Source organism: Malurus melanocephalus, unplaced genomic scaffold (genome assembly GCF_030028575.1).
Source record: "Malurus melanocephalus ecotype Western Australia unplaced genomic scaffold, MMel_1.1 scaffold_8, whole genome shotgun sequence".
NCBI classification, from domain to species: domain Eukaryota; kingdom Metazoa; phylum Chordata; class Aves; order Passeriformes; family Maluridae; genus Malurus; species Malurus melanocephalus.
Genome location: NW_026623240.1, coordinates 2,865,518 through 2,889,756, shown reverse-complemented (window position 1 = coordinate 2,889,756; position 24,239 = coordinate 2,865,518). Strand labels below are relative to the sequence as shown.

The 24,239-nt window shown below is 36.2% G+C and overlaps 1 protein-coding gene across 2 annotated transcripts in view; it reads left to right on the top strand.

Moving 5' to 3' along the window:
• Window positions 1-23,695, top strand: part of ZNF326 (zinc finger protein 326) — a 24,121-nt gene extending 426 nt beyond the window's left edge. The window contains exons 2-13 of one of the 2 annotated variants that reach the window (XM_057374212.1): window positions 190-264; window positions 5,979-6,105; window positions 8,142-8,547; window positions 11,253-11,451; window positions 13,201-13,235; window positions 14,154-14,241; window positions 16,448-16,562; window positions 17,580-17,727; window positions 18,031-18,130; window positions 19,374-19,504; window positions 20,433-20,528; window positions 22,962-23,695. In XM_057374212.1, coding sequence (XP_057230195.1) covers window positions 190-264; window positions 5,979-6,105; window positions 8,142-8,547; window positions 11,253-11,451; window positions 13,201-13,235; window positions 14,154-14,241; window positions 16,448-16,562; window positions 17,580-17,727; window positions 18,031-18,130; window positions 19,374-19,504; window positions 20,433-20,528; window positions 22,962-23,123 — 1,682 coding nt within the window. In that variant the 3' untranslated portion in view covers window positions 23,124-23,695. The remainder of the gene's footprint in view (window positions 1-189; window positions 265-5,978; window positions 6,106-8,141; window positions 8,548-11,252; window positions 11,452-13,200; window positions 13,236-14,153; window positions 14,242-16,447; window positions 16,563-17,579; window positions 17,728-18,030; window positions 18,131-19,373; window positions 19,505-20,432; window positions 20,529-22,961) is intronic. The other variant, XM_057374221.1, reaches the window with a different exon arrangement.
• The last annotated feature ends 544 nt before the right edge of the window (window positions 23,696-24,239 follow it).

Here is a 24,239-nt window from a genome sequence, read left to right as displayed (position 1 = left end):
CGAGGGGGCGGCGGCGGGCGGGGGGCGCGGGCAGAGCCGGGGGGAGCTCGGGGCGAGCTCTGTGAGGGGGTCGTGTCAGGAGCCTGGAGATCCGACAGGAGAGAGAGCTGCCTCTTGGTGCGGCTCCCTGTCTCTCCCCTCCAGCTCTTGCTAAGCACTAAGTCATTCTCACTGACCCATCCTCTCCAGCTGAAGACAGAGATTGGAGATTCCCAGATACCCCCATGCATTGTGGTGTGAACATGCCCAGTGGGTCAGTCTCAGGTATGAGCTATAAATACGTCTAACCTGTAAAAAGAGTTGGGGCTGAACAATCAGTGTTGACAAAAACAAAAAAGCAAACGGGTTGTTAAAAGTGCATAACATGGTKTTAGTGCCCATGTTGTTTTCTGGAGGAGTTGTAACTGTCTGGGAATGAGACTTGATTTTCATCTTGGGCATGTCAACATGAACTCCTTGCACGTTCCAAATGACAGAATTGTGAGATACGGGATTGGGGATGGGGGGTGGGGTAGAAATACAGACTTTTCTTATTATGATGGTTTTTACCTGCATTGGTATTTTCTTACGGAGTACTGTATTTGATTCTTACTACTTCTGTTGAAAAGAAAGGGTATTTTCTTTTTATAAAAATCARAACCTGTAATCTCTTGGGTTTTATTTGCTTTTTCCCCCCTGAAATTTTCTTTAACTAACAGTTTGGGAAGGAGTGTGGGAAACATATAGTCAACACCAATAGCTACCTCTTACTTTTGCACTGTTAGAAGTACTAAGTAGATAAAATAAAAGGGAATGCACGTATTTTGGTAAGATGATTAAGGTTATGAGTTTAGAAAAGACTCAAGAAATGTTTTGACATCTCTTGCTCACATTCAAGCAAGTACTAAAAGTATCTTCATATAAAAACTTCAAACTGTGTCTACGCATCATTTAAGTGCTTGCTGTTGGATATCATGATACTTGCTGCTGTTAAATGGAAATAACACATTGGGTTACAGATGCATCTTTGATTGCAGTGTAATAATTTTTGTGACACATTTCTTGAGTCTTCGCTTTTTTTTGTCAATTATATTATTTTGCATCTCTGTTTTCTTATAGTAAAATAAATAAAGATATTGCCCACATTGTTTCCTAGTTAAATGCCCATTTGATTTTTAGAGTGAAAGGTTATTCTTAAGTGCCAGTTTAAGTGCCATAAGTATCTTATTGGAATGTAACTGTTAATCAGAACCTGCTTTTCTGAGATGTGATGATAGTAGTATTAGAGTGAATCCAGGCTCATCCTAGGGGAAGTAACTAATTAAATATGTATTACACAATTAGAGTGTTCTTTTCATGTACCTCTGTAATAATAGTTTCCTTTGTGTTAACTAAGCTTTCGGTTATTTGTAATTATTAAAATTTTAATTATGACATATGCAACTTGAGACTTTTGCAATGACTGTTTATACATTGTGTGTACATGAGCAAGGCATGCATAAAAATTCTTTTACCCTGGTTCTGCACACGGGGGCTGAAGGCTGTTTTGTGGGTGTATGGAGGATGGGCAACAGAGGGTGATGTTGGGAGTTCTCATCTTTGCCTAGTTTTTATTTGAGCTCTTGGCAAGCTTCTTCCTGTTGGAAACTTTTGGCCAGTGGAAAGCACTTTTATTGTATTTCTGATGACTCCTGTAATTCCACCATTGTCCCTTCCTGACTGCTCAGTTTGAGCCAGAGTTGACGTSCCCTTCAGAATAAATTGTTAGTATTATTAGCAGAAATTATGAACTATTTACGTTCATATTTTAATTGTGGCAGCTATTATCCTTTTGATCTGGAAGGGGAAATTGTCTAATGACCAGGTTGTGATCTTAACCTCAGCATGGTGTTACAAAAATGTAGTGTGCCTGGAAAAAATATTACTGCATATTGCACAATGGATCCTTAAGCTTTTTGTAGTCAAAATTTAGCTTTTTTAGTTTATCATTTATTTCTGCAAGGTGTTTCTTATTTCTCATTTTCTTAGCYTTTTCATATTCTTCACATGGAGCACACTGTTAAAAATTACTTCTTGTGTTTCTGCTGTGGATATGATTTCAGTGTTCTCTGATCTAAAGCTTTTTCCTCTAAATAGAGTTYTTTTTACCAAGAGTTTCTGAGTCTTATCTACTGGTTGTTTAACTTCGTAGTTATTTTCCTTTGGAAARTTTGATTTTTGTAATTGGMTATTGAGSTTTATTTTGCTGCTAGTTTAAATGATTTCTCCATCAAATATGGCTTTTAAGAAAATGATTCTGAAGAAATACGTAAGCATTTTAATTTGTAAATTAAACTCATATTTTTACTGTCCCATTCTATTTTAGTTTAGATATAATATCTTTTTCACTTTTGCCGTAGCTCTTCTCCCCTCTTGTCTGTACCAATAGACAAGTATGATCTAGAAATTAAAAACCACATAATTCTTCGCAAGTTCTTCTCTTTCTGTACTTTAGTTCAACAGCTCAATCATCCACAAGGTATTTAYGCAAGAAGCTTCAGATACCAAAACCTGATTTATTCCTTTGTTTCAGGAATTCAGGATAAATTCTTTGTTCAAGATATTTTGTTAATGCTTTAATCTCAGAGATTCACTCTTTCATTTTTAAGCTTTAAGAGCAAATGTGGACCACTGTTTTGAAATTTCTTTTTTATTCTATAGTTTCCGTAGATACACAGATACAATATTTCTTCAAAGGTTTATTTGATAAGTAGGTACTATTTAAATTTAAATGAACTATTACTCTTCTGAATTTTTGGTTTGAGACACTGGAATACAATTCCTGATGTTTTTTCTCTAGTGCTTAAACATATGTTCTCTTAGCATGTGAAACAGTTTTGCATTTAGTCTGCRCAGTCATGCAGCTTCTGCTTATCTCTTCTGGTGATGACAGTGGTTATTACTCAGTTACTATACTGAAGTCCATTTTATTTTGTTTTATCTAAATATTTACTGTTGACTTGTATGTTTCCTCCCTTTTTATCATAAAGCCTGTCTGGAGAACATTCACAGTAAAGAAAAGTTGATTACCCAAAGAAATACCGTACTTTTTATTTTGAATGCAGTATCTTTGTCAGGCTCTGGACATAAAGTAAAAAGTGCAGAAATCTTTGGTAAAGTTTGCAGCTGATGACTGAACCAGGAGGGCAGTGGTTGGAATGATAGGTTAACTGCTCGGCAGTGTGGAACAGTTCATGAAATAGTTGGAAGGAGATCATAAGGTCTCCTTCACTAGGTCAGGTCAAAGGTGTGTCGGTCCCACTTCACCAATATCATGCATATCACTGTCTGTTTGGAGGCATGGAACAAGTAGTACGAGTACTCTTTTGGTGTATCTTCACTAGTTTGCAGCTTAAAGACTTTTCCAGCCAGAGATAGTCTTTATTTGTCGTATCTTGATTTTCTTTTCGGTTGTTTTATCCAATTTCTGTCTTAAATTCATATGATTTTTCAGTAACTTGCTACTTGTAACTCAGTTCCAGGACTTATATGTCTGTTTCCTGAAAAGTAAACTGGATACTTCTTTAGCTTGTTATTTGTAAATTTCATTTGCCACCTCACCTCCAGTTTCTTGCAGTAATCATTTAAGTGATCATCCCTCTTCATGTCTCTGTACCATTTGTACCCCCTGTTAAAATTTTTCAAATGTGAGTGTATTATAGATAGGCAGGGCAGTGAGTATGGAAAGGGATGAATAAGTTTTTCACTGTTAGAGAGGAGATGGTGGTGATGTCCTAAAGGCAGGGATTTGAGGATTTAGGGACTAGCATAGCTCTATAGCAAGATTGCTGATGTTATGTAACATGAACGGAGTAAGGAGTCTTGAGCAAGTGTGGATGTCAGAAGTTATCCTGTGATTGTAAATTATATTTTAGTGTTGGCTTTTGTGCTAAAATTATAGACTCAAGATTCTTTTTTCAAAAGTATGCTTCAAATCATTTTCTGGAAGAGTTCTTTGCACAGGAATGTTTTTGTGTTTTTCCAGTACTGAGCTTCTGGCATATGGACAGCACTGATCCCTACTTACTTTGCTGTAGTAGAATTGCATTGCAGTGGTGGGGATCTCGACAGTATGTTCTGTTTTTCCTTGCTGGATGATTTGATTCACTTCTAAATTCTTAACCTCATTGATTTTGTGCCATCTTAGGGCCTGTAGATAATAGGGAGCAGGTAAAACTAAGATATATTGTTGGGTGCTTTCAGGTTAGGCATGTCAGTGTCTTTTGATTAGTTATACTGTATAAAAAAACCCTAGCAACCTACATCTGAGATTAAATCCCATGGTCAATCTTCATTTCTGTGAAACGGAGTTTATTTTCTAGACTATTCTTTTTGCTGGTTTGCATCTTTATACAGTCTTGAGGATATTGTACTGGATTGAGTGGCAGATCATTCAGAAACAACAGAGAGGAACATTAAGACTTTTATTAGAAGCCTCAACAATTTCTTTTTGCAGTAACTTCTCAGTTTAAATTGCTGATTGATGCTACACGATTAGTATTTGAAAGAGTTTTTTTTTGTGCGTTGGTTTTTGAATCTTGTATGTTCAGAATATGAAAAATTACAGGGTGACTTCTGTGTTCAAAGTTGGTTTTTTCTCCCCTCCAGAAGTATATCTTTAATTTTTTGAAAGTACCTATGATAATTAAATAAAAAATCAGCAGTAGGTCTTTATTTGTTGGAGTCTCTATTCAGGCATGCTAAGCATATCTGTGCAAAAGTGACACAGCTTAATATTTGCAGTATTCTCATTGTTGACAGATACAAGAAAGTAAATTACAATGACTTGGTGCTAACAAGAACCAGGTACAAATAGGATATGGTTTATATTTGTGTTTTCAGCACTACAGTTATTTTTGTGAAGTGATATGCACAGARAGTTAGTGTATTTCTTTAAGTAGGGCAATTTCTTGTGACTTCAAGAGAGCTAATTGTCCTGGAAAAGTCAGTGGTTTATGTGTGGAGATACTGAGATATATAAAACACTCTCTCTTGTCAGAGTAAACAAGTACTTGGTTTTATTTTTATCCTTATCCTTCCTGTGTTCATTGTGTATCCCTTCTCTGTGTTACTTTTTTTGTGAGCCTTAATTTGTCAGGTTTTCTTTGTGTTATCCAAAAGTTAGTGTTGGTTGGTACTGGGAACCAATTTTGGTCTCCAGAATGCCAGTGAAGTACAGATTGTGTATGTTACAGGAAGACAGCAGATCATACTTATTATGCAGATCGACAACATTGTTTTAGTGCTTTGAATTTGAGTGGTTATTTACCTGGAATTTTTACATAGACCTTCCACTGCTGAGGAGGATTTTGGTTCTTTTGTCAGACTTTATTACAAGATACTGAGATGTCATGAAGTGACATCAGTTCAGCTCCGAAACACCGGCATCTCGGCACAGTGAGCTGCAGCTCAGTGCTATTTTGGGTGGATTTTTGTTTGTTCTAGATGGCAGAAAGTTCTTTTGTTTGAGTGTAGCCTATATACAGAGCCTGCACTGCAGCATGACGGCTTCTAACCTTGACCCAGGGTCTCTCCATGTGACTATACATGCCCCTTCTTGGGGCATTGTATAGAGGGCAAATGCCTATGAACTCTTAGTGTTATTACAGGATTGGAAGTGGTCTTAATTCTCTACAAACATCTGACATATTCTACATCAGGTGTCTCCATTTAATTCTCTTCATTTAACTTGTGTTGATTCCAGCTGATGGAACGATACTGAGTTACCTACTACTGAAAAAAATTATGAACTTGATTCCAGTCAAGAGGTGCTCAGATGATGACAAAGATACATGGCTTCTCTCAGCACAATGTCAAAATTGGTTTACAACTGTCAATTTTGTATTTTGTTTGTAAGCAGCGTGGCAAAGAGTAAACCTTTTACTTAAGAATTTAAACTAGATTACTTAATAAGACTTGTCACTGCTTTCTTTATAAACATTTTTCTGCTCTTTTTTTAGACATGGACCGTGATTATGGGCATGGAGGCTATGGTGGCCCACGATCCATGGACTCTTACCTTAACCAATCCTATGGGATGGAGAGTCATGGAGGTGGAGGCGGAGGAGGTGGTGGTGGTGGTAACAGGTAAAATAATCCTTCAATTGTCCCAAGAATTGATGAAATCCAATTTAAGTTTAAATCATTCTTCTAACTTAAGTGTTCCTGAGGCATGTTGTTATGATTTTGTATAAACACTTTCGTTCTGAGTCTTCATGTTTGATAAATACTGGCAAATACTAAACAGTAAGTGCTTGATTCTTGTAATGATCAGCATTTTGGTGGAAAAGCTTGACAGTGAAACAGTGCGTCAGAATCAAAATAGCAAAAGTTTTGTTTTTCAGTAATGTCTAGCAATTTATAGCTGATTGGCCTGACATACCATTACTGACACAGCAGACTAGACCTAATTGGTTTAGTGTCTTAGACTGAATCTATCAACATCCCGTTTTCAAGGAACATTTAGGGTACGTGTTCTTTGGTTTGAATGTGCAGTGCTCAAATGAACTTAGTATTGAATCTGAAAGTCATGTCCAGATTATTTCATTGGAAGGTACTGATTACATTTGAAACTGTGTGCATGTTCTGGGCTGCTTTGTAAAATGGATTAGTCTAAAACTAAAAATTCTAATGCAGTGGTCTTAAAGTTGTGTATTTAATGCTAGGATACTATTTGGTCTTTAAAAACAATAGGGAGCAGCTGATTTGATTTACGTCTTCATATTGTATTCAAGCATGCTTTTCAGAGTAGTGATTCTATCTTGGAGGAGATAAAATGTGAAGAAAAATTAGATAACCTGATGGTTTTCTTGTGTGCGCCCTTGATTTTTTGTCTGGCTGTAGCCAGATTACTGTATGGTTCCTGTCTGTAGTCATTCTGGTGCCACTGGGGAAGGACAGCACTAAACAGGGAGGCTGGAGAGGTGTTGTGTCTTGCTGCTCGGTTCTATTAAGCATTTTAGTTAACTATAAATTGTTTAATAATGAACATTAATACGGATTTAAAAGTCTGAGCAGAGATTCAGGAATTAGCTGTACCTACCATATAGTAATCTGCATATGATGGAGGTTGAATAACTTGAACACCAAAATGTCTCTTGGTGTGTAACATTAATGTGATGCATGGGCTTTTTCTAGCGTCATTTTCTGTGTGTCTTTGAGTCTTCTGAGACGAACATATGTTAAAATGAAGGTATTCAGTTTGCTGTAGATACAGTTAGTAGGTTGAGTCTCTTCTAGTTTATATTGTATCAATTAAGGGGTTGTCTTTCCCAGCTTCATAATCATCCTGTTATAATCCTGCAGGGACACTAACGTGTTTCCCTTCCAAGTAGGTACAAATACTGTTTTCTGGCCTGGCACTGCCCCCACCCCAGGCAAAGCAAACTCTTGATAAATAGCTAAAGATTTTAGCTTCTTGTTACTTTATTCTGAAATTCCAAGGACTGTTTTTGTGTCCACTTTGCATGCATTAGGGAGACTTCCAAAATCTTGAGTTGCTAGACCTAGTGGTCTGCAAGTGAAAGCTGGATACACTGGAGACCATGAACCCTTGATTGTGTGACTGAATTTTACAGGGAAGAAAATTGCCAAAAACTACAAATGTGAATGGAAGAGCATGTATATTTTTCCTTTAAAATGGGAACTGTGGGGTAGTTAAAACACAATTGTACCACTAAAAAAAAAAAAAAGATTTTTTTTTTTTCTCAGTTCAGAACTAAGCCACCTCTTAACTGCTGTTTAACTATTAGACTGTGAGGGTATGGTTTTGAAGAAAGGGGAGTTTGACTAGGCTTTGAATGTCTGCAGGTGATTATTTTTGTGAGACTAGGGCTGGGCTCTAATAATGTAGTAAATAAATGTTGATGAAAATTTTAAGTAAACAAAGTTCAGGTATACTGAACTTTAGAATTGTTTGTAGCGAAAATGGCTCAGATAGCTTTCTATCTGGTCATAGTGTGAATTGCCCAGCCCTAATCAAGATTAAACAATAACACAACTGTACAGACCAGTATAGTAATAAATTGATTTTAGTTGATAAATGTCAACTGATAACTTGTCTTTTGAAATGTATAACATTAGTAAGCTTACTTTTTTTTCTCCTCACTGTGCAACTTTTCCAGGTTTGGACCTTATGAGTCTTACGACTCCGGGTCTTCTCTGGGTGGGCGAGATCTGTACAGATCTGGCTATGGTTATAATGAACCCGAACAAAGCCGCTTCGGAGGTAGTTATGGTGGTCGATTTGACAACTCCTACCGGAATAGCCTTGACTCTTTCGGAGGTAGAAACCAGGGCGGGTCTAGCTGGGAAGCACCTTACTCCCGTTCAAAATTGAGGCCTGGGTTTATGGAGGACAGAGGAAGAGAGAGTTACTCTTCCTACAGCAGTTTTTCTTCACCCCATATGAAGCCTGCACCTGTAGGCTCTCGGGGGAGAGGAACGCCTGCTTATCCTGAAAGTGGATTTGGAAGCAGAAACTATGATGCTTTTGGAGGACCATCAACAGGCAGAGGCCGAGGCCGAGGAGTAAGTACAGAATCTTTTCAGATTCTTTTCACTAGACTCTTTTAAACCCTTTCAAGACCACTGCTTTAAAATTAATGCACTGTTCAGTACAGTGTGGGGGTTTTGTCCAAGCAAACTGTCATGGTTCACAATGTTGTTTATCCCCTTGAAGCTGTCTTCAAGTAGAACCCGGTCCCTCTTTCTGCTGAAAGTAATGAGTAATAGACTAGTTGATAAGGGTTGTTAAATCTCTCCTTTTGTTTGAAAGGTGAAGATAAAAGTAGTAGGTTTGGTCTAAAAGGGATTAAAAGGACTTTCATTTTTCCTTGTAAACACTGGCATCTGCTGCTGGTGGGGAAATTTTTGAATATTGTAAAAGTTGAATTCAAAGTCTTTTTAAGTTTTGAGTAGGTTAAAGGTGCAATGTATAAGCAAAAAATAAAACCCAGGTTAGGAATGCTAGAGTAGTTTTTGTTTCCTGTAAAGGGAAAAGTTTAGCTAATTCTTTAATATGTTGAATACATGTTTTATCAAACATCAAGTCTTCTTTTAAACTTAACTCTTACTCTGACTTGTTTACTGGAAGGGTGATGGGGAGGAAATGGCAAAGGTGAGTGGTCAGCAGTTACAGTGATTCTTTCTCAAAATCAAAGCACGGTTAAAGGGGCACCATCAACTTGAAATCAGGTCCTTTCACAGAATTGAAATAAATTTCCACACAGTGTGCCTAGTCCTGTTACTTGTATTCATTTGTTTTGGACACTTAAATTCTAAGTGCTTTTTAATGGGTTCCTTTCCAGTAAAGTATATAAAAGCTATATGTCCAAGAAACAGATGATTAACTGTATGCAAGATAGTGGATTGCAGTTTGAGGAAGTAATGTTTGATATTAAGTGAGGTAGGGGAAAAAAACAGCAAAAGAGAATAAAAAAACCCAAACCTAACAGAAGAACTAACTTCAGGTTGATGGTGTCCCTTTGTCTTGGTTTTATAATCCCAGTTCTGTTTTTTTTTTTAAGCACGAAGAGTTCAGTGAACACCTTTCTGCCTGTGCCTCTAGGAATAACTTATCTTTTAAAACTCCTGAGCGTGCTGTATTTCTTTGGGAAGTGATTCATTAATTTTGAACTATACAGCTTGTTGTAGCTTAAAGTGTGGAGGAAGATTATTTTTTACTAGGTCTTTTATATGCTTGACTTGCGTGGTGGTTTTGTTCCAGAAAGTCTACTTTGCAGCGTTCTGGAGTATTGTAGCTGCCATATTCAACTTTAAGCTCAGATTTGCACATGGCTGTTAGCTAGCATGTAGCATGGTATGAGAAAGAGATTCTAATCTTCATTTCTCTGCTTGTGAAGCTGAAATGTTATATTCTTAAGCCTTTATGCCATCCTTTCAGAACCCGTTCTGATCTGAAAGCTTTGTGTAGAGTTACAACTGAGTTATTTTTTACTTTGCTTTTGAAATTTATCCTTTTAAGTCTTTTATGTAATAAAGGAGAATGTAAAAGCTAGACTACTTACCATATGTAAAATGCATTGCACCTTTAATAGGTAGATTGTCTGTTTGAAAAAAAAAAAGCAAACTTGAAATTATTGAAATGTGTGCTTCATGTCAAATTTATGTGTCTGATGTAAATATACATGCTRGGCAGTCTATAGGTATCTCAACTAAATAAATTAACATGGAGATCTAGTGCATGGACTTCTGGTAATGGAAAGTGCCTGTCTTGGAACATTCTGTCTGTCATTTAAAATCTGCTTTAAAAAAGTAATACTTTTTACAAGTATTTTGACGTTAATTTTATGTTCTTTAAATTTTGACAGTGTAATATTAAGTCTCTTCTCATGGAAATACATATATTTCTGCTTATCCAAGTCACTCATCCAGTCTGTGGGCTCTCRTCTGCCCTCTATTAATCAAGTAATTAAGTTAATATTAAGAAGTATGTTGACACTTTTGAAAATACTGCAGCTACCTAAATTTCCCTCTTCAGATTATTCATTTATTCCATGTCTCAGAGAGGAAACTTTCATATACAAGTATCCACAAATGGCAGTTACTTAAGTTTAGGAATAGCAGAAAGGTTTAGTCTTGTAGCAGTAATTTGCATTCCTATCTCTGCATTGTTTTTGGTCACTCTCTCCAGGCCCAACTTGAAAATTCTGAATTTATTGCAATCAGTGGAAAAATAAGTAAAAGAAAGAATGAGCATCCTTCAGTTAATCACTGTTCCACACTGGGCAACCTTCTTTACTCAGTTTTCAAATTACTGCTATAACATTTTGCATAAGATGCAGAGCAAGGAAGCTTTTTTGGTTAAGCTTCTTTTTTTTTCTTTTTTTCTTTTTTTTTGATGTTGAAAACTGAGTTGTTTAGCTCTGGGTTTTTTTTTTTTTTTTTCCCAGAGGGAGGTGGCATTTATCATGTAGAGAATCTGAAGAGAGGACCCAAGATGTTAGGCCAAGATATGATAGATATGTTCATTACCTGGACAATGGTTCTGAATAAGCAGAAACACAGTTTAGACATAAGTATTCATTCTACTGGATGAACACCCACAAAGTCATTGCACAACAGAATGTCAGACCAGGAGCTTAAGTTTCTCTTGTGTTTTGCTCTAGAACACAGATGTTAATGAAGTTCACAGTCGTATCGTACCAAGTAGTTGCTTTATTTACATGGATTTCRTGTACTAATGCCTTCCTCTTGCTTTTGCAAATTTGCAGCATATGGGAGACTTTGGTGGAATGCACAGACCTGGAATTGTCGTTGACTATCATAACAAACCCAGTCCTGCAGCAGTTGCTGCAAGAGGAATAAAAAGGAAAATGATGCCACAGCCATATAACAAGCCTGGTGGGACATTCATCAAGAAACCCAAAATGACAAAACCTGTTTTGAAGCTGAGCCAGAAAAAATCACCCAGTAAGTAGCAAGTGTCAAAATTTTTAGTGTCACTGATTTTTTTTATTTATTAGAAATTTATTAGAAATTACTTAGTTTTAATATTCAGAAAGAGGGCTGTATGTGCTGTTCTGTARTTCTTCATTTTCCACCTTTGAAGTAGTCCACAATAGATTTTATGAATTTATGTGTCTAACTTTTCTACTGCAAAGATAATTTGCTAAATGGCATTGAATCTTTTGATGTGTTCAGATAYGTACCATTAAAGACTATCTTACAGAGCCTTTATGATGATACATCTTGGAGGCAAATTTTCACTGCTAAAAATAATGTCAGAACTCATGTTGTCTGAAGTGACAATGCCTGACAAATATTAAAATGTGCTCTTGCATTAGCCTGGGCCCTGCTGTCCAAATTCTTTGGATATAAAAGGTAGTGCATCAGCTGCAATGCAGTTAAAATAAAGATAAAAGGCGTGGGTGAGGAGGAGGGGGAAGAGGAGGCAAACTGCAAAAATGGCAAAAGYTGTTACAGAATAATTTGAGAGGCAGAAAGAGATTGTTCCCACTTGTAAATGAAATGCTGAAATGACAAGAAGAACTGTAAATGTGATAAACTGCAAACACAAACTGCAAATTGTATTAGTGATGCTTGGTTTTTTTAACTTCCATAGAGATACTCTAATAATTTTWCTATTGCAGTCAAAGTTGCAAAAAAAAATAGCTAATGAKGCTTGAATAAATTACTCTCCTTGAAGGAATGTAAACTGGAGTACTATGTATTATGAACAGTGTGTTCATTGCAGTCAGATTTTAGGTTTTTTATGCTTCTAACTTCTAGTAATTTTGATCTGCAATGTTTAAGTAGTGCAGTTTCAAATCACCCCTGAAAATCGTTTAAAGTTGCTATAGCTCATGGTTTGCAATGTAAATGCATAGACCTGTCAGAAACTTCCAAGACATAAATTCCATTTTTGATTTTGTTRTTCTGGTTGCATTACTGCATGTTACACAACTGTTCCCTTAACTGTAACGTCAAGAGTACTGTACTTGACGTTCTGATTCCAAGAACTGGGCGTATAGAACACACTCCTGCTTTTTTTATTGGAGACCTTATTGGTGGTCTCATCACCTTTGTTGTGATGAAAAGGGTCAGTAATACACACATCCAAGTTATTTAAATACTTTTTGGCATTCTACTTTTTAAACTGCATTCGGACAGGACATTTCTAATTTATTATCTGATCCCCATCACTGATTTCCACAATCCAAAGACCAATGTGTTACATAATACTGATGTTACTTTCAGAAGTGGAATAGATAGTGCCTAATAGAACACAGCCTGTCCAGTGCCTCTGAGATTAGGGAGAAGAAAACGTTGAGTGGATTAACAGTTTCTGAAACTTGAAATGAAAGACCTAARCAATATCATGTAGTTGAAAACTAAAAAGTGGGTGACAACTAACAGAAATTTTGATACAATTGGTATATATTGTATGTATGAAAATATGTCTCAAAATTGTATTGTACTTTCAACCTTGAAATTCTTGTTTTGGAGTTAGATATAGGTAATTGCTTCTAAAAGTGTTTATTTTATATTTCTAAGGATAACTGATTTTACATTTAGTAGTTTCACTGAAGTATGATAAATTGTAAATGTAGACCATCTTTGCTGCCTAAGAAGCTGATTCTTTTTCCTAAATATCTTACTGTCTTAAAATGAATTGTCAGTGACAACATCTTTACATTGTTTCTCGTTTTATGTTAATAGACATGAAGACATCTTACCAGGATTCTACTGTAGAGGTAAAGATTCCCAGAACTGGAGAATGCTTTTATTCTTTGAGAAGCTCGCATACTATTACATTAAGACAAATAATTCCTAAGCTAGAGCTATAAAATTGAACATTTAACTATATAAGTTTTTCTAATCGTGGTTTTGGTTTTTTTTTTCAATTTATCTAAAACTATCTTGTTTTGATGGCAGTTGATTTTGAGTGAAGGATGTAGCTTGTGCAGATAGCCTGGAAAATGAATTTTAAAGTGTGTTTGTACACTCTCCCTGTTCTTGTAATGCACAAGAGAGCTCTCATACAAACACTTCTCATGTTGCCACAGGTAGACAGCTTGAACTCATGCACCTGTGACCTGCTTGGGTGGGTTGAGAAATTAAGTACAAAGGAGATTACTAAACAGAAGTGAGGAGGAGTGGATAAGACATAAGACACATCAAGGAGAGAGGGTAAATAAAAAAAGAACCAGTGTTAAAAGGTGTTCTCTGACAGGGCAGGAAGATTAGTCCCTTCCTTCAGACAGATCAGTTGCAACACTMTGTAAGAATGTTACTAGTAAGCTAAGCATGTGTGTATATATATCCTGGTTTAATGTTGCAAGGCTGGAATGGCATTTCCCTTCTTTTTGAGTGGCTGTATTAACACCTTCTCAGCTAAGTAAAAGTCAGGATTAGAAATCAAAATATTTATATAGAAAACAATTTTGATTGTGAAAATAATTCACTAAGGCTTTAAGGCAGTAAGGAGAAATTCAGAGCTAGAAGTGTTTGTACACTGATTTCAACAAGATACACAATTCACTTTCTTTCATTGTCATATTTGATAAAAATAGCAAGTAACAGATTATTGGAAATGATGTAAATTATGCTGAATTTCTGGATTTAGAATGGCTTTTTTTGATTTGGCTTTTTTCATGGATTGATTTTATTAGGAAATTGAAGTTGATACAAGTGGTGCAGTTGTTATATATGAAGACTTTACAAGAGATGCTTATGATCTTGGATATCAGACTTTTGGAGGTAAGTCAGTTTGCTTTGTCAGGTAGGATATTGTAGGTGTTCTGTTTTTGAGACTTGGAGAGAATAGATTTAGTAAGCCTGTATGTATGATCTCTAGTAGTTATTTGGAAGCATGGCTGCTTTTTTTGGTTTTTTAAATGAACTTAGAAATTTAGGCTGTGGAAAAACGGTTGTTTGTAACATCCATACATCACTTGGTTTGTTTCTTCATGCTTACTGTGTCTCTGCTCTCWGATCATTTCAGTATGTTGTTGTTCTCCTTTTTTAAAATTTTTGTGAAAAAAAATCTGGTGGTCTTCTGTCCTTACTACTATTCCATTGCTTGAATGTTGTTAATCCCACTGGTTCCTCATCCATATCCTATTATTTATCCCACTAGCTGATCAACCTCACCCTTAAACCCTAGGTGAGTCACTTTTATAAAAGTGGATTTAGTTATCTTGGAGAGTTGCTGTCAGGAATATGGTGTCTGTTTCATGCACAGTCCTAATGAAACAGGTTTAATTATTGGTTTAAATGAAATCAGTTAAAGTGTATGTTAACTGTAGTGATTTCAGACACGTAGACAAAGAAATCCAGTGTTTAGGCTGAAACTATTTGTAGTCCCCTTTTCCTTGTGTGCTGCCCTGTTGCATAGTCTTATTTGATGGAAATTTGCAGCCAACTAAGTGTTTCTTTTCTTGAAGTAATAGTAAATACTTAGAGTTTATTTTAAAAATGTGTGGGTTTCTTTCATTTTAAAAGTTTGCATAAGTGCACTGAAGGAAAGAGGGAGTTTTTAGTTATATATAGATTCAGGTCTCTGTTCCTGAGCTTCTGATAGGATGGGCATTTCAGTTTGTGAGCTTGATGATCGAAATAGAGGCCATTTCACTCCACAGAATATCATACCAGATGATTTTTACAGTAGTAAAACAAGTGATCCTTTGCATATTTCCAGGGTTGGTGGTAATGCACTAAATGAAATTTAAATCCTGAGATCAGTATGGGAATTGCCTCTGTGGGTAGGTAGGTGTTTTTCTGTTTTCAATTTGATTTTTTTAAAAAAAGCTTTTGGACAGGAGTTTTTCTCCTCTCTGGATCACAGTAAATTTTGAGACTCTTTGCTACAAAACAATAAACTTTGGCATAATCAGGAGCTGTTGGTTGTGGAGATGTTTTCAATACTCAGTGACTCTTCTAGAGCCCACAGAGTGTTCTGCAAGTCTTGGTGTTTGTGCATGATGCTGTTTTATGTTCCTTTCTGTTGCTGTTTGGATGGAGGTAGATTTCCTGGAGGTTGATCTCTCTTTTTAGGTTGAACTGTAAAAGACAGCCAAGAGATCCTCTTTTTTTTTCTGCCCTAAAGCTATCTACTGAATAATATTCTAATTGTTTCCCTTTGTTCATAGACTATTAAAGCAGTCATAGGAAAGACAAACATAAGTGCACTTATGCAAAAAGTCAGTGTCCTTGGAAGTCTTAAATGTTGTAGAACTAAGTTCTGTTCATTTATTCATTCACACTTTTACTTATATGCCAGTTGGTAATTTAATCAAGTTCTTCTCTGAAGGTTTGTTTGGGTTTTTGTTTTGTGGTGGATCTTCTCTGTCCTTGTTCCCCTGGCATCATTAACTGGTTTATTTCTTTGGCTGAAAATCTTTGGAAGACTTTTCTGGGAGATCAAGTTTAGTGAAGAAAAATAATAAACGTGTTGAAGTTCAGTTCCATACCTTAAATCTGCACTGTCTTGTGTCCTTTTGGCTTTGGAGACTTCCTTCTCAGTAGAAGGGACAGCCCTTAGGTAGTTTCTTTTTATGTAAGGGTATTGTAGCAATGGTGCTCTTAAAGCATGGGAGTTTTAAACAATGAGTTTTCCCCCTTGCATTTCCAGTTACCTTTTTCTGGTTGCTTGCTTGAAGAGGCCTTTCAAACTAGGCACAACAGGGAAGAGTTGTCTTTAACTCTGAGTTTCTTTTATGACTGTAAACTAAAGTGTAAGCCCTTAGCTACTAAGCTGAAAGCGGTTGTTTAAATTGGTTGTGTTTAAAGGAGGAAAACAAAGAAARGCTTCCAGGACATTTAAGAAAGCAATCGAACTATGTTGGTACAGGGTCTTTCTCTGTATTTTGAAATGTTTGTGGAGAAGACAGGGAAGACAGGTACTTCTGCTGTTTGTTTGTTTGCTTCTTTTGGATTTGGTTTAATCCTTCAATTGTATGTTAAGATGGCAAAGGAGAAGCTAAAAGTGAGGAAGAAGAAAAGCGGCGGATTGAGGCCAGAAGAGAGAAGCAAAGGCGTAGGAGGGAAAAAAACAGTGAAAAATACGGTGATGGATACAGGTTTGTGCTGTAATTTCTGTGTTACGTGYAGAGTTTCTCTTGCCCTTTATGCCTCTCTAAGAACACATCCTTTTTTCCTGAAAGCCATTTTGGACTGATTTTAGGAAAATGAACTGCATCAAACAAATGAGGAAAAAAAACCCACCTCTTTCCATACCCCTCAACTTCCCCCACTCCCCAGCAAACCCAAAAAGTAACCCAAATAGAGAAAAAAAACTCAACCCAAAATCTGGCTCCCAGATTCAGTGACTTAGAACACTGGGTTTTTCATCAGATCACTATTGTATCAATTTACTGACCCCTTCTCCCCCACAAGTCATCAATGCACACTTGAGAAGGAGCTTAGGATGGTATTCTTTTTAAAGTATATGTTCATGTTGACTTAAAAAATTATTAGAAATTGATTTTATTCTGACTTTGTGTGTGTGTGTGCTGTGTGTGGATATATATATATATATATATATATATATGGTCAACTCTTTTGTGGCAAAAATAAATACAGGTTTTTAACCTTATTAGTCTTGCCCAGTGGCTGCACAGTACAAAACTGTTCCATGTCAGTGCAGTCTATGACCCTAGTATTAGTGACTTTTTCTCATTGTACTGAGGAGGTTATATTTTCTTATAAAATTAATATAGTTTTTGTATGGAAAGTGAGCTTTAAATGAATTCTTCTGATTGCTTCTAATTAGGAATGCATGGCCTTTCTGGACTATGATTCTGTGCCTATGAGAAGTATTATAAAATGTGACGGCAAGTAGAGAGCTGTAATAGGTAGACTCAAAGAATCATGTGACTTTTAAATGCCTGGCTTCTGATCTCATCTGACTGGTTTATATTTGATTCTTGTAGCACTTKCCCTTTATAATGGAAAAACTTAGGATTCTTTTTTTCATTTTTTTTTTCACTTAGGCCTCTTTAAAAAATGCTTTTCCTGTTCCTTTTCTGATTGGGTTTGTCAAGTGTCACAACTTTGAGGAGTCTTAATAGTAATATTTAATGTATTTCTCTTGATAGAATGGCATTTACTTGCTCATTTTGCAAGTTTCGAACATTTGAAGAAAAAGAAATTGAGTCACATCTGGAGAGTGCAGCTCACCAGGAGACATTGGATCATATCCAGAAGCAAACCAAATTTGACAAAATAGTGATGGAATTTCTTCATGTAAGACAGCTGGTTTTGATCTGTATAATACTTTAACATGAGACTATAGTTAAAATTTACCATTTATATTCAAAATATGCTATTACTCCTTTTGCAGATGACTTTTGGTGCAGCATGTACTACTAAAAATTGACACCAAGTCTGTAAAATAGTGTTACTTTTACAGTTGAAAGTAGTGCCTTAAGAAGCAATAGCAATTATTTGCTATTTATTATAGAAGTAAATTGAATTTTAAAGTTCGGGTTAGTATTGGAATATACACAGTTGTACATCATAGGTATTTACAATTTTTTTCCTCTGTAGGAGTGTATGGTGAATAAATTCAAGAAGACTGCGATGCGTAAGCAGCAGACAAGTAACCAAACAGAAAATTCCCAAGCTGCAGAAAAAGATATAATGGAAGGTGAGTGATGTGGAGGAGTGATGTAAAGCTCTCCTGGTCTTTTTCTCCTTTCATTCTTCCTTGAATTTGATGAAATGGATTAAACCAGTTAGTTTTCACATCTTTTCTGTACCTGGTTGGCATTCCTTGCTGCATTTCTGATGCAGTGTGGAATGTAAACACAGTGGGAGATTACAAACCTTGTTTATGTTTTCTATCCAGGTAGTCTTGTCAGAAGGTGAGATAACACGGTGCAGGGTACTTGACAAACAATTTTGTGGACTGTGCTACAGTCTCCTTCAGTATAAGGCATGAGGAATGACAGCAAGTGTATGCAGTAGATTAAAAGAGAGTGTAATAAAGCAGTAAGGTGATAGTGGTCAAATATGATGGCAAGGATTTGGAAAAATGTAAATAGGAGAGTTGCTGTGGTTTGGAGGGACGGTGACAAAARGAGGAGCTCAAGTACTTTCTTGGTTACCCAAAGATGCATCTGGGCCTGAAWTTTTTTTCCGTTTGGCTGCCCTACAGGCAGTTTTCTAGAGCATTGCATGTGTCCCTGCCTTGCTGTGGCAAAGCCTCCCATTCTTTGCTTGAGGAATTTCAGAATACGGGCTATAGAGAACACATCTTTGAGTTCCTTTATTTTAGGCAATAATTCTATTTCAGTCTTACCTTATTTTGAACTTAAATACTRAAGGCTACTTAAAAATGGATGTAGGCAGCACCTTAGCAATCTCACAAATTCTTCTTTTGTCATTTCCTTAAGTACTGGAGAGCCCRTTGTCCTTTGTGATGACAATGTTCTGTTACCAAGCAAATATTTAAAATTGCAAATGGAGTTAGATTTATGTGCTTCTTTGTGATGGTGAGGGAGGGGAARGAAATAAATTAGTTTTTATAAGGGGTAAAGTAAGTGCAATTACTTTGGTCAAGTTTTSTTCTATGTATCAAAAAATGTATTTTTAAGGATATTGGATATTGTTGATTTGAAATAGATGCCATTTTTGTACACTGCCTGGGACTCATGTAGTCTGGAGATGTGAAGTTGGGGTGTTGAAGTGAAAAACTTCCTCTTTCAATATTATCCTCTGAGAGCCTAATTTTAATGACTGAATTTAGTTGAATATTCCTCAGTGGTTCAGTTTGACATGTTTAACAACTAAGAGCTCTTTATTTTTGGGTATAGAACAAACAAGCTGTTTTTCCAGTTGCCTGAAGTAACACTGTTTGTGTTAATGATTTGTTGTGTCCTCTTTGACAGGGGTTACAGCTGATGACCATATGATGAAAGTAGAGACTGTTCACTGCAGTGCTTGCAGTGTCTATGTTCCTGCATTGCACAGTTCTGTTCAGCAGCACTTAAAGTCTCCTGATCACACAAAAGGAAAACAAGTAAGATCTGACATTTTATAAAAAAATAGGGCAACCGTAATCTAATAATAGGTGAAAAATGTTACAGTTCTTGGTGCAAGTAATGTCTAAGTTCTTGTTGATGTGACTTGTTCTCTAGATAGGTGTAATGTCCTTACTGCACTTTATAAGTACACTTTGTAACATCTCATAAAGTAGCCATCACCTAAGGACCTCCAGTTAATGAAATGTGGGTATGCTTAACAGCTGCCAGTAGGAAGTCATGGGAAAGTTACTTGGAATCCCTTTTTTTATTTTATGAGAATTTGTTTTACTGAGTTTAAATGTTGTGAAAAAAAATTTATTCAGATTAAAAAACAAAACACATGTGTTTCTAGCAAGATAAACMTAATGTCTCTATTTTCTTGGCCCTTACCTTTTTAATTTGAAGACAACTGAGAACGATTTAGAATTAGCAGTAGAATTAGCAGAATTGTCCCTGTTGCTGTTCATAATGATACACTTCAAGCCTAGTAGAAGGGTTGAAAGAGTAGCATGTGCATGATAGTAARCAAGATTGCCAAAGTAATGTTTTTTTAATACATGAGCTTCTGTGATTGTGGAGTATCATAAAATATTTTGGTTGGAAGTGACCCTGAAAATAAATGGGATCGTCTCCAACAATATGTTAGGCTGTGATGGAAAAGCCTGCATGTTGTGTGTAGATGGGAACAGAACTGGTTGTAGTTCATTATAAAAGATAGATCTTTTGATCAAGCTAAAGCAATGAGCTGTAAACACTACTAAATGTAGTTGAATTTATGTGGTTTGGACTTCAGTACTAAGAACAAGCAGTTCATGCTGTAATATATTCTTTTTTTTTATTTACAGAAACAGACCGTGAATTCAAATTTATGTGACAGTTRTAAGAGGTACATGATAATAATTCACTGTTAAATTTGTTTCCTAGGCCTACAGAGAACAAATAAAAAGGGAGAGTGTTCTCACTGCCACCAGCATATTGAATAATCCTATAGTCAAGGCACGGTATGAGCTGTATGTGAAGGTAAGATGCAAATGGAAAGACAATAATTTGCTATGTTTGTGTGCCACCATTTTCTCCATGTTGKTAGAGTTTAACCTCAGTTTCTGTCTTTTAGATAGCTCACAGATGGAACATATTTTCAATGTATTCTGCCTTTCAAAAATCTGGGATAAATTAATTTGCAGCACAAATTACCATCTTCAGATTCACCAGCTTTTGGGTGTCATGTATGACTTTTATCTAATCAGTTTTTAATTGGATGCTCTTATTAAAAAAACCAAACCAAACAAACTTTAGGAAAGCATCAGCAGTGTCTTTAACTTTATATGTAATATTAACTGCAGAGCACAAAATACTTTACAAATGACTCCATCTTTACATTTAGGTGAATTAATTTTAGCAAAATGGAGGAGCTTTTTTCTGCTGGGCCACTAACTTTGCTGAGTGACTCTGTAATACTGTTGTTAGCTATTTCTAGTAYTACTTTTAATTGATTTATGATTTTGCCTGTGCCCTAGCTATAGATTTTTTCCAGACAAAGCAGTACTGCCTTCTGGAAGTACAGCAAGGTATGAGCCAGTGCCCAAGTTAATTGTGATTTAAAATGTCAGATTAGTTGTGTCCTGAAAAATTATGTATGGAATCAGTTTCAGACAACTGTTCTGTGTCTTTTAAGGAAAGGTTGCAAATGCCCAGCTACCACAGCCTGGAATATCTGCCTCTATTTCCAAATGCCTTTTTGGTGTTCCTTGTGCCTGGTATATGTTGTCCAATGCAGCCCCCTAGCGGGAGACTGGTAAAAGAGAGAATGGAAATTTGCCATTTATCGTTCAAAAACTGAGGGAAGGAAGACTTGCAGGATTGTCTTCACCAAGAGACCGCTGACATTTTCAGAATGACTAGCACTGGTATTTTCTGGGGTGGACTGAACTTGATACGCTTTCACCAGAGCCTGCTCAGGGAGATGTGACTGGCTTCTGGTTATGCCAAGCCCTTTCATGCTTATCCAATGTATAATCAACTGCAGACTGAAGCAGTCCAGTTTTCTTATAGAGCATGTGATGGAGCAGAGCACACATGCATTCGAGGTCTGCAGTCTTTCAGGTGAATAGGAGGTCTTTGTTATGKCTGAAAATAGCTTGCTTTAAGATGTAGAGCAGACCGGCTTGAGGAAACACTTCTCCCTTCTCCTCCAACCCAAAAAAGCTCAAAACCCAAAAAAACCAAGCAAACAAAAATCCCCAAACTCAGCATTCTGTTGCAAAATGTTGTCTATCCTGCATATGCAGTGTAAAAGGAGGAAATTCAGAGCAGGGGAGACCTGCAAGGCTGCGTGGATTTGTACCAAGTCGTAAAATAAGTGGGTCATCTGCATCACATCTGCTGCCATTACAAAGTGCATGGATAGAATTTTCCAGGGACTTGGAATAACGAAGTCTCAATTCTGCTCTCTTTGGACTAAATCTGAATTTGAATCTGAATTTAGGATTTCTCTTGAGTTTTAGAATAATACTGAAGCCAAGTTTTTGYTTCGTGGCATTTATTGAATATCTTTTTAGTTCTCTAATTTTTCAGCTTCCACCTGGAAGATTCTACCTGAAAAATGTAACTGCAGTGGAAAAAAAAGGCATAAAAGGACAAGGGTTGTAGCATTGAATTTTGCTTTTGTGTCTTCTTTTAAATAATAGTCTTAAAATGCTAGTCCTAGTGCAATTTGGGGTTTGTGTCCTAAGTTCAGATCAGACTGGCTTTATCAGGTATATGTCCATGAAAGGACTTTTAGCCAAGAAATTACTAATAAATACTTCATGTTGTTATTCTTCATTGATTATTCATAGTTCTTTAATATATATAAACAGGGGAAGGCTGAGGTATGTTTTCTACTGAATTACTGTATGAAATGGAGAAAATATCAACCCAGAATGCCAATGTGTTTAAAGTACTGAGAAAATGAATAATTTTTCTAGGTCGAGAATGGAATGAATTTCAGGCTAGTCAGTGTAGTAAATTCTAGACTTTTTCATTTTTTGAGGAGTTTGCCTTTTTTCATAGAATTATTCAGACTGCATAAAGATTGTAAATAAGGAAAAGCAGAACAAAACTCTTCTGTTCTGATTTGGTTTTAATGGGGAGAAAAATGAAGCAGCTGTAGTTCTTAAGAAAAACATGTTGAAAGTTAACCCTGTAATTTTAATTTCTGAAAGTTGAAGTGAAATTTGTGTATAGCATACTTGGCTTTTTCTCAGTGCCATTTCTACTTTCATTAAAAGAGTTTATTGGTATCCCAGTTTCCCATGTTCATAGAAGTATGGTGGTGTTAAATCAAACTTATTTGAATTTTCTTGAAAAAAAAMCCCAACTATTAAAAAGCTTTATAAAATAATGTAGCATTTCTTAGTGGCTGTCCCTTTCACTCACTGAGATGAAGTGTTTGTTTTCAATCTTSTACTTCAGGGTGAAAATCCTTTTGAAATTAATGATCAGGCTCAGGAGCAGCAAACAGAGGAAGAGGACAAAGCTGATGAGCCAGCTGAGGGTGAGGAAGAGGAGGAAGAAGAGGAGGAAGAAACTGAAGAACAAACTGACTTCACTTTAGACCACACTGAAGATAACTAAGTGCAAGAAAACAAAACTACATAAGTAGGGGCAGACCAGCCTTTTATTTCTGCTCTCAAGTGGCTGAGACTTTTTAATAGTCTCAAATGGAGCTGAAGATTCCCCACCATATGCATGCATTCCATTCCACAGAGAACTTGTTTATATAATTCCTCTGTGTTTCTGATTTTGTTTAAAATGAGATTAAGACTATTTTAGTTGAGCTTTTTATAGAAAACTGACTGTTAAAGCTGATCAAAACATTGTGTTGTATATTTTTTTAAGCATCCTATTTTTTGGTGTGTATTGAAAGTTGGATATAATAATAACTTTTGGTCTAATCAGTTGAAAAGGAAGGTGGGTCTGTGTGTGGGGTGAATATTTTAAAAGCTTTATGGTGTAAGCTTATAAATATTTACCTTGTAGTACAGAATGAGTAACTTCAAAAATTGTGCTGTTGAGTGTGGCTGTTTGGGGGACTGCATTGCACTCTGTATAATAGAGTATGTGTTTATAATACGCCTTGTAGCTTTTTGTGATAAGATGTACCAGTTTGTAGCAATAAAATACTTAAGAAATATTACCTTTTAAAGTGTCTGTAGTTAAGTATTTTAAGAATTTCCCCATGTTGACTACTAAATTGGTTTCAGATTAAATCTTGATTGATACTATCATAGAAATTTGTAATTGCATCTTAAGTGACTCATGTTCATCGCTGGGTTTYGATGTATTCAGACTCCACCTACCAGGACAGGTAAGTACTTGAGCCTTCATAACGTGCCTGGGGAAAGCGTTCTTTCTGGATGTTTACATGTGGTGTACTCTTGTTTATCTTAGAAATTRTAAGTACACCTGTGGTTTTTCTACAGCTCCTGCTAATGTAGCTTTTGACTAATGAGAACTGAAAATGTCTGGTTTGATTGTTTCAAGTGCAAAGATGTAAAAAAACCACARAACTTGCACTATTTTTACCCAAGTAAGGTAGTTTGACACAGGTAACTGTACAATCTCCAATGCATTTTTTTTCAAAATCTCATTATAAATGTGATGTTGCACATTTCTGTTGGAGAGCCCTTGTGTTAATTTGTAGTCATTGCTGTGTAGAGGTGGTATTAAAATACTCATAACCTCACCTGC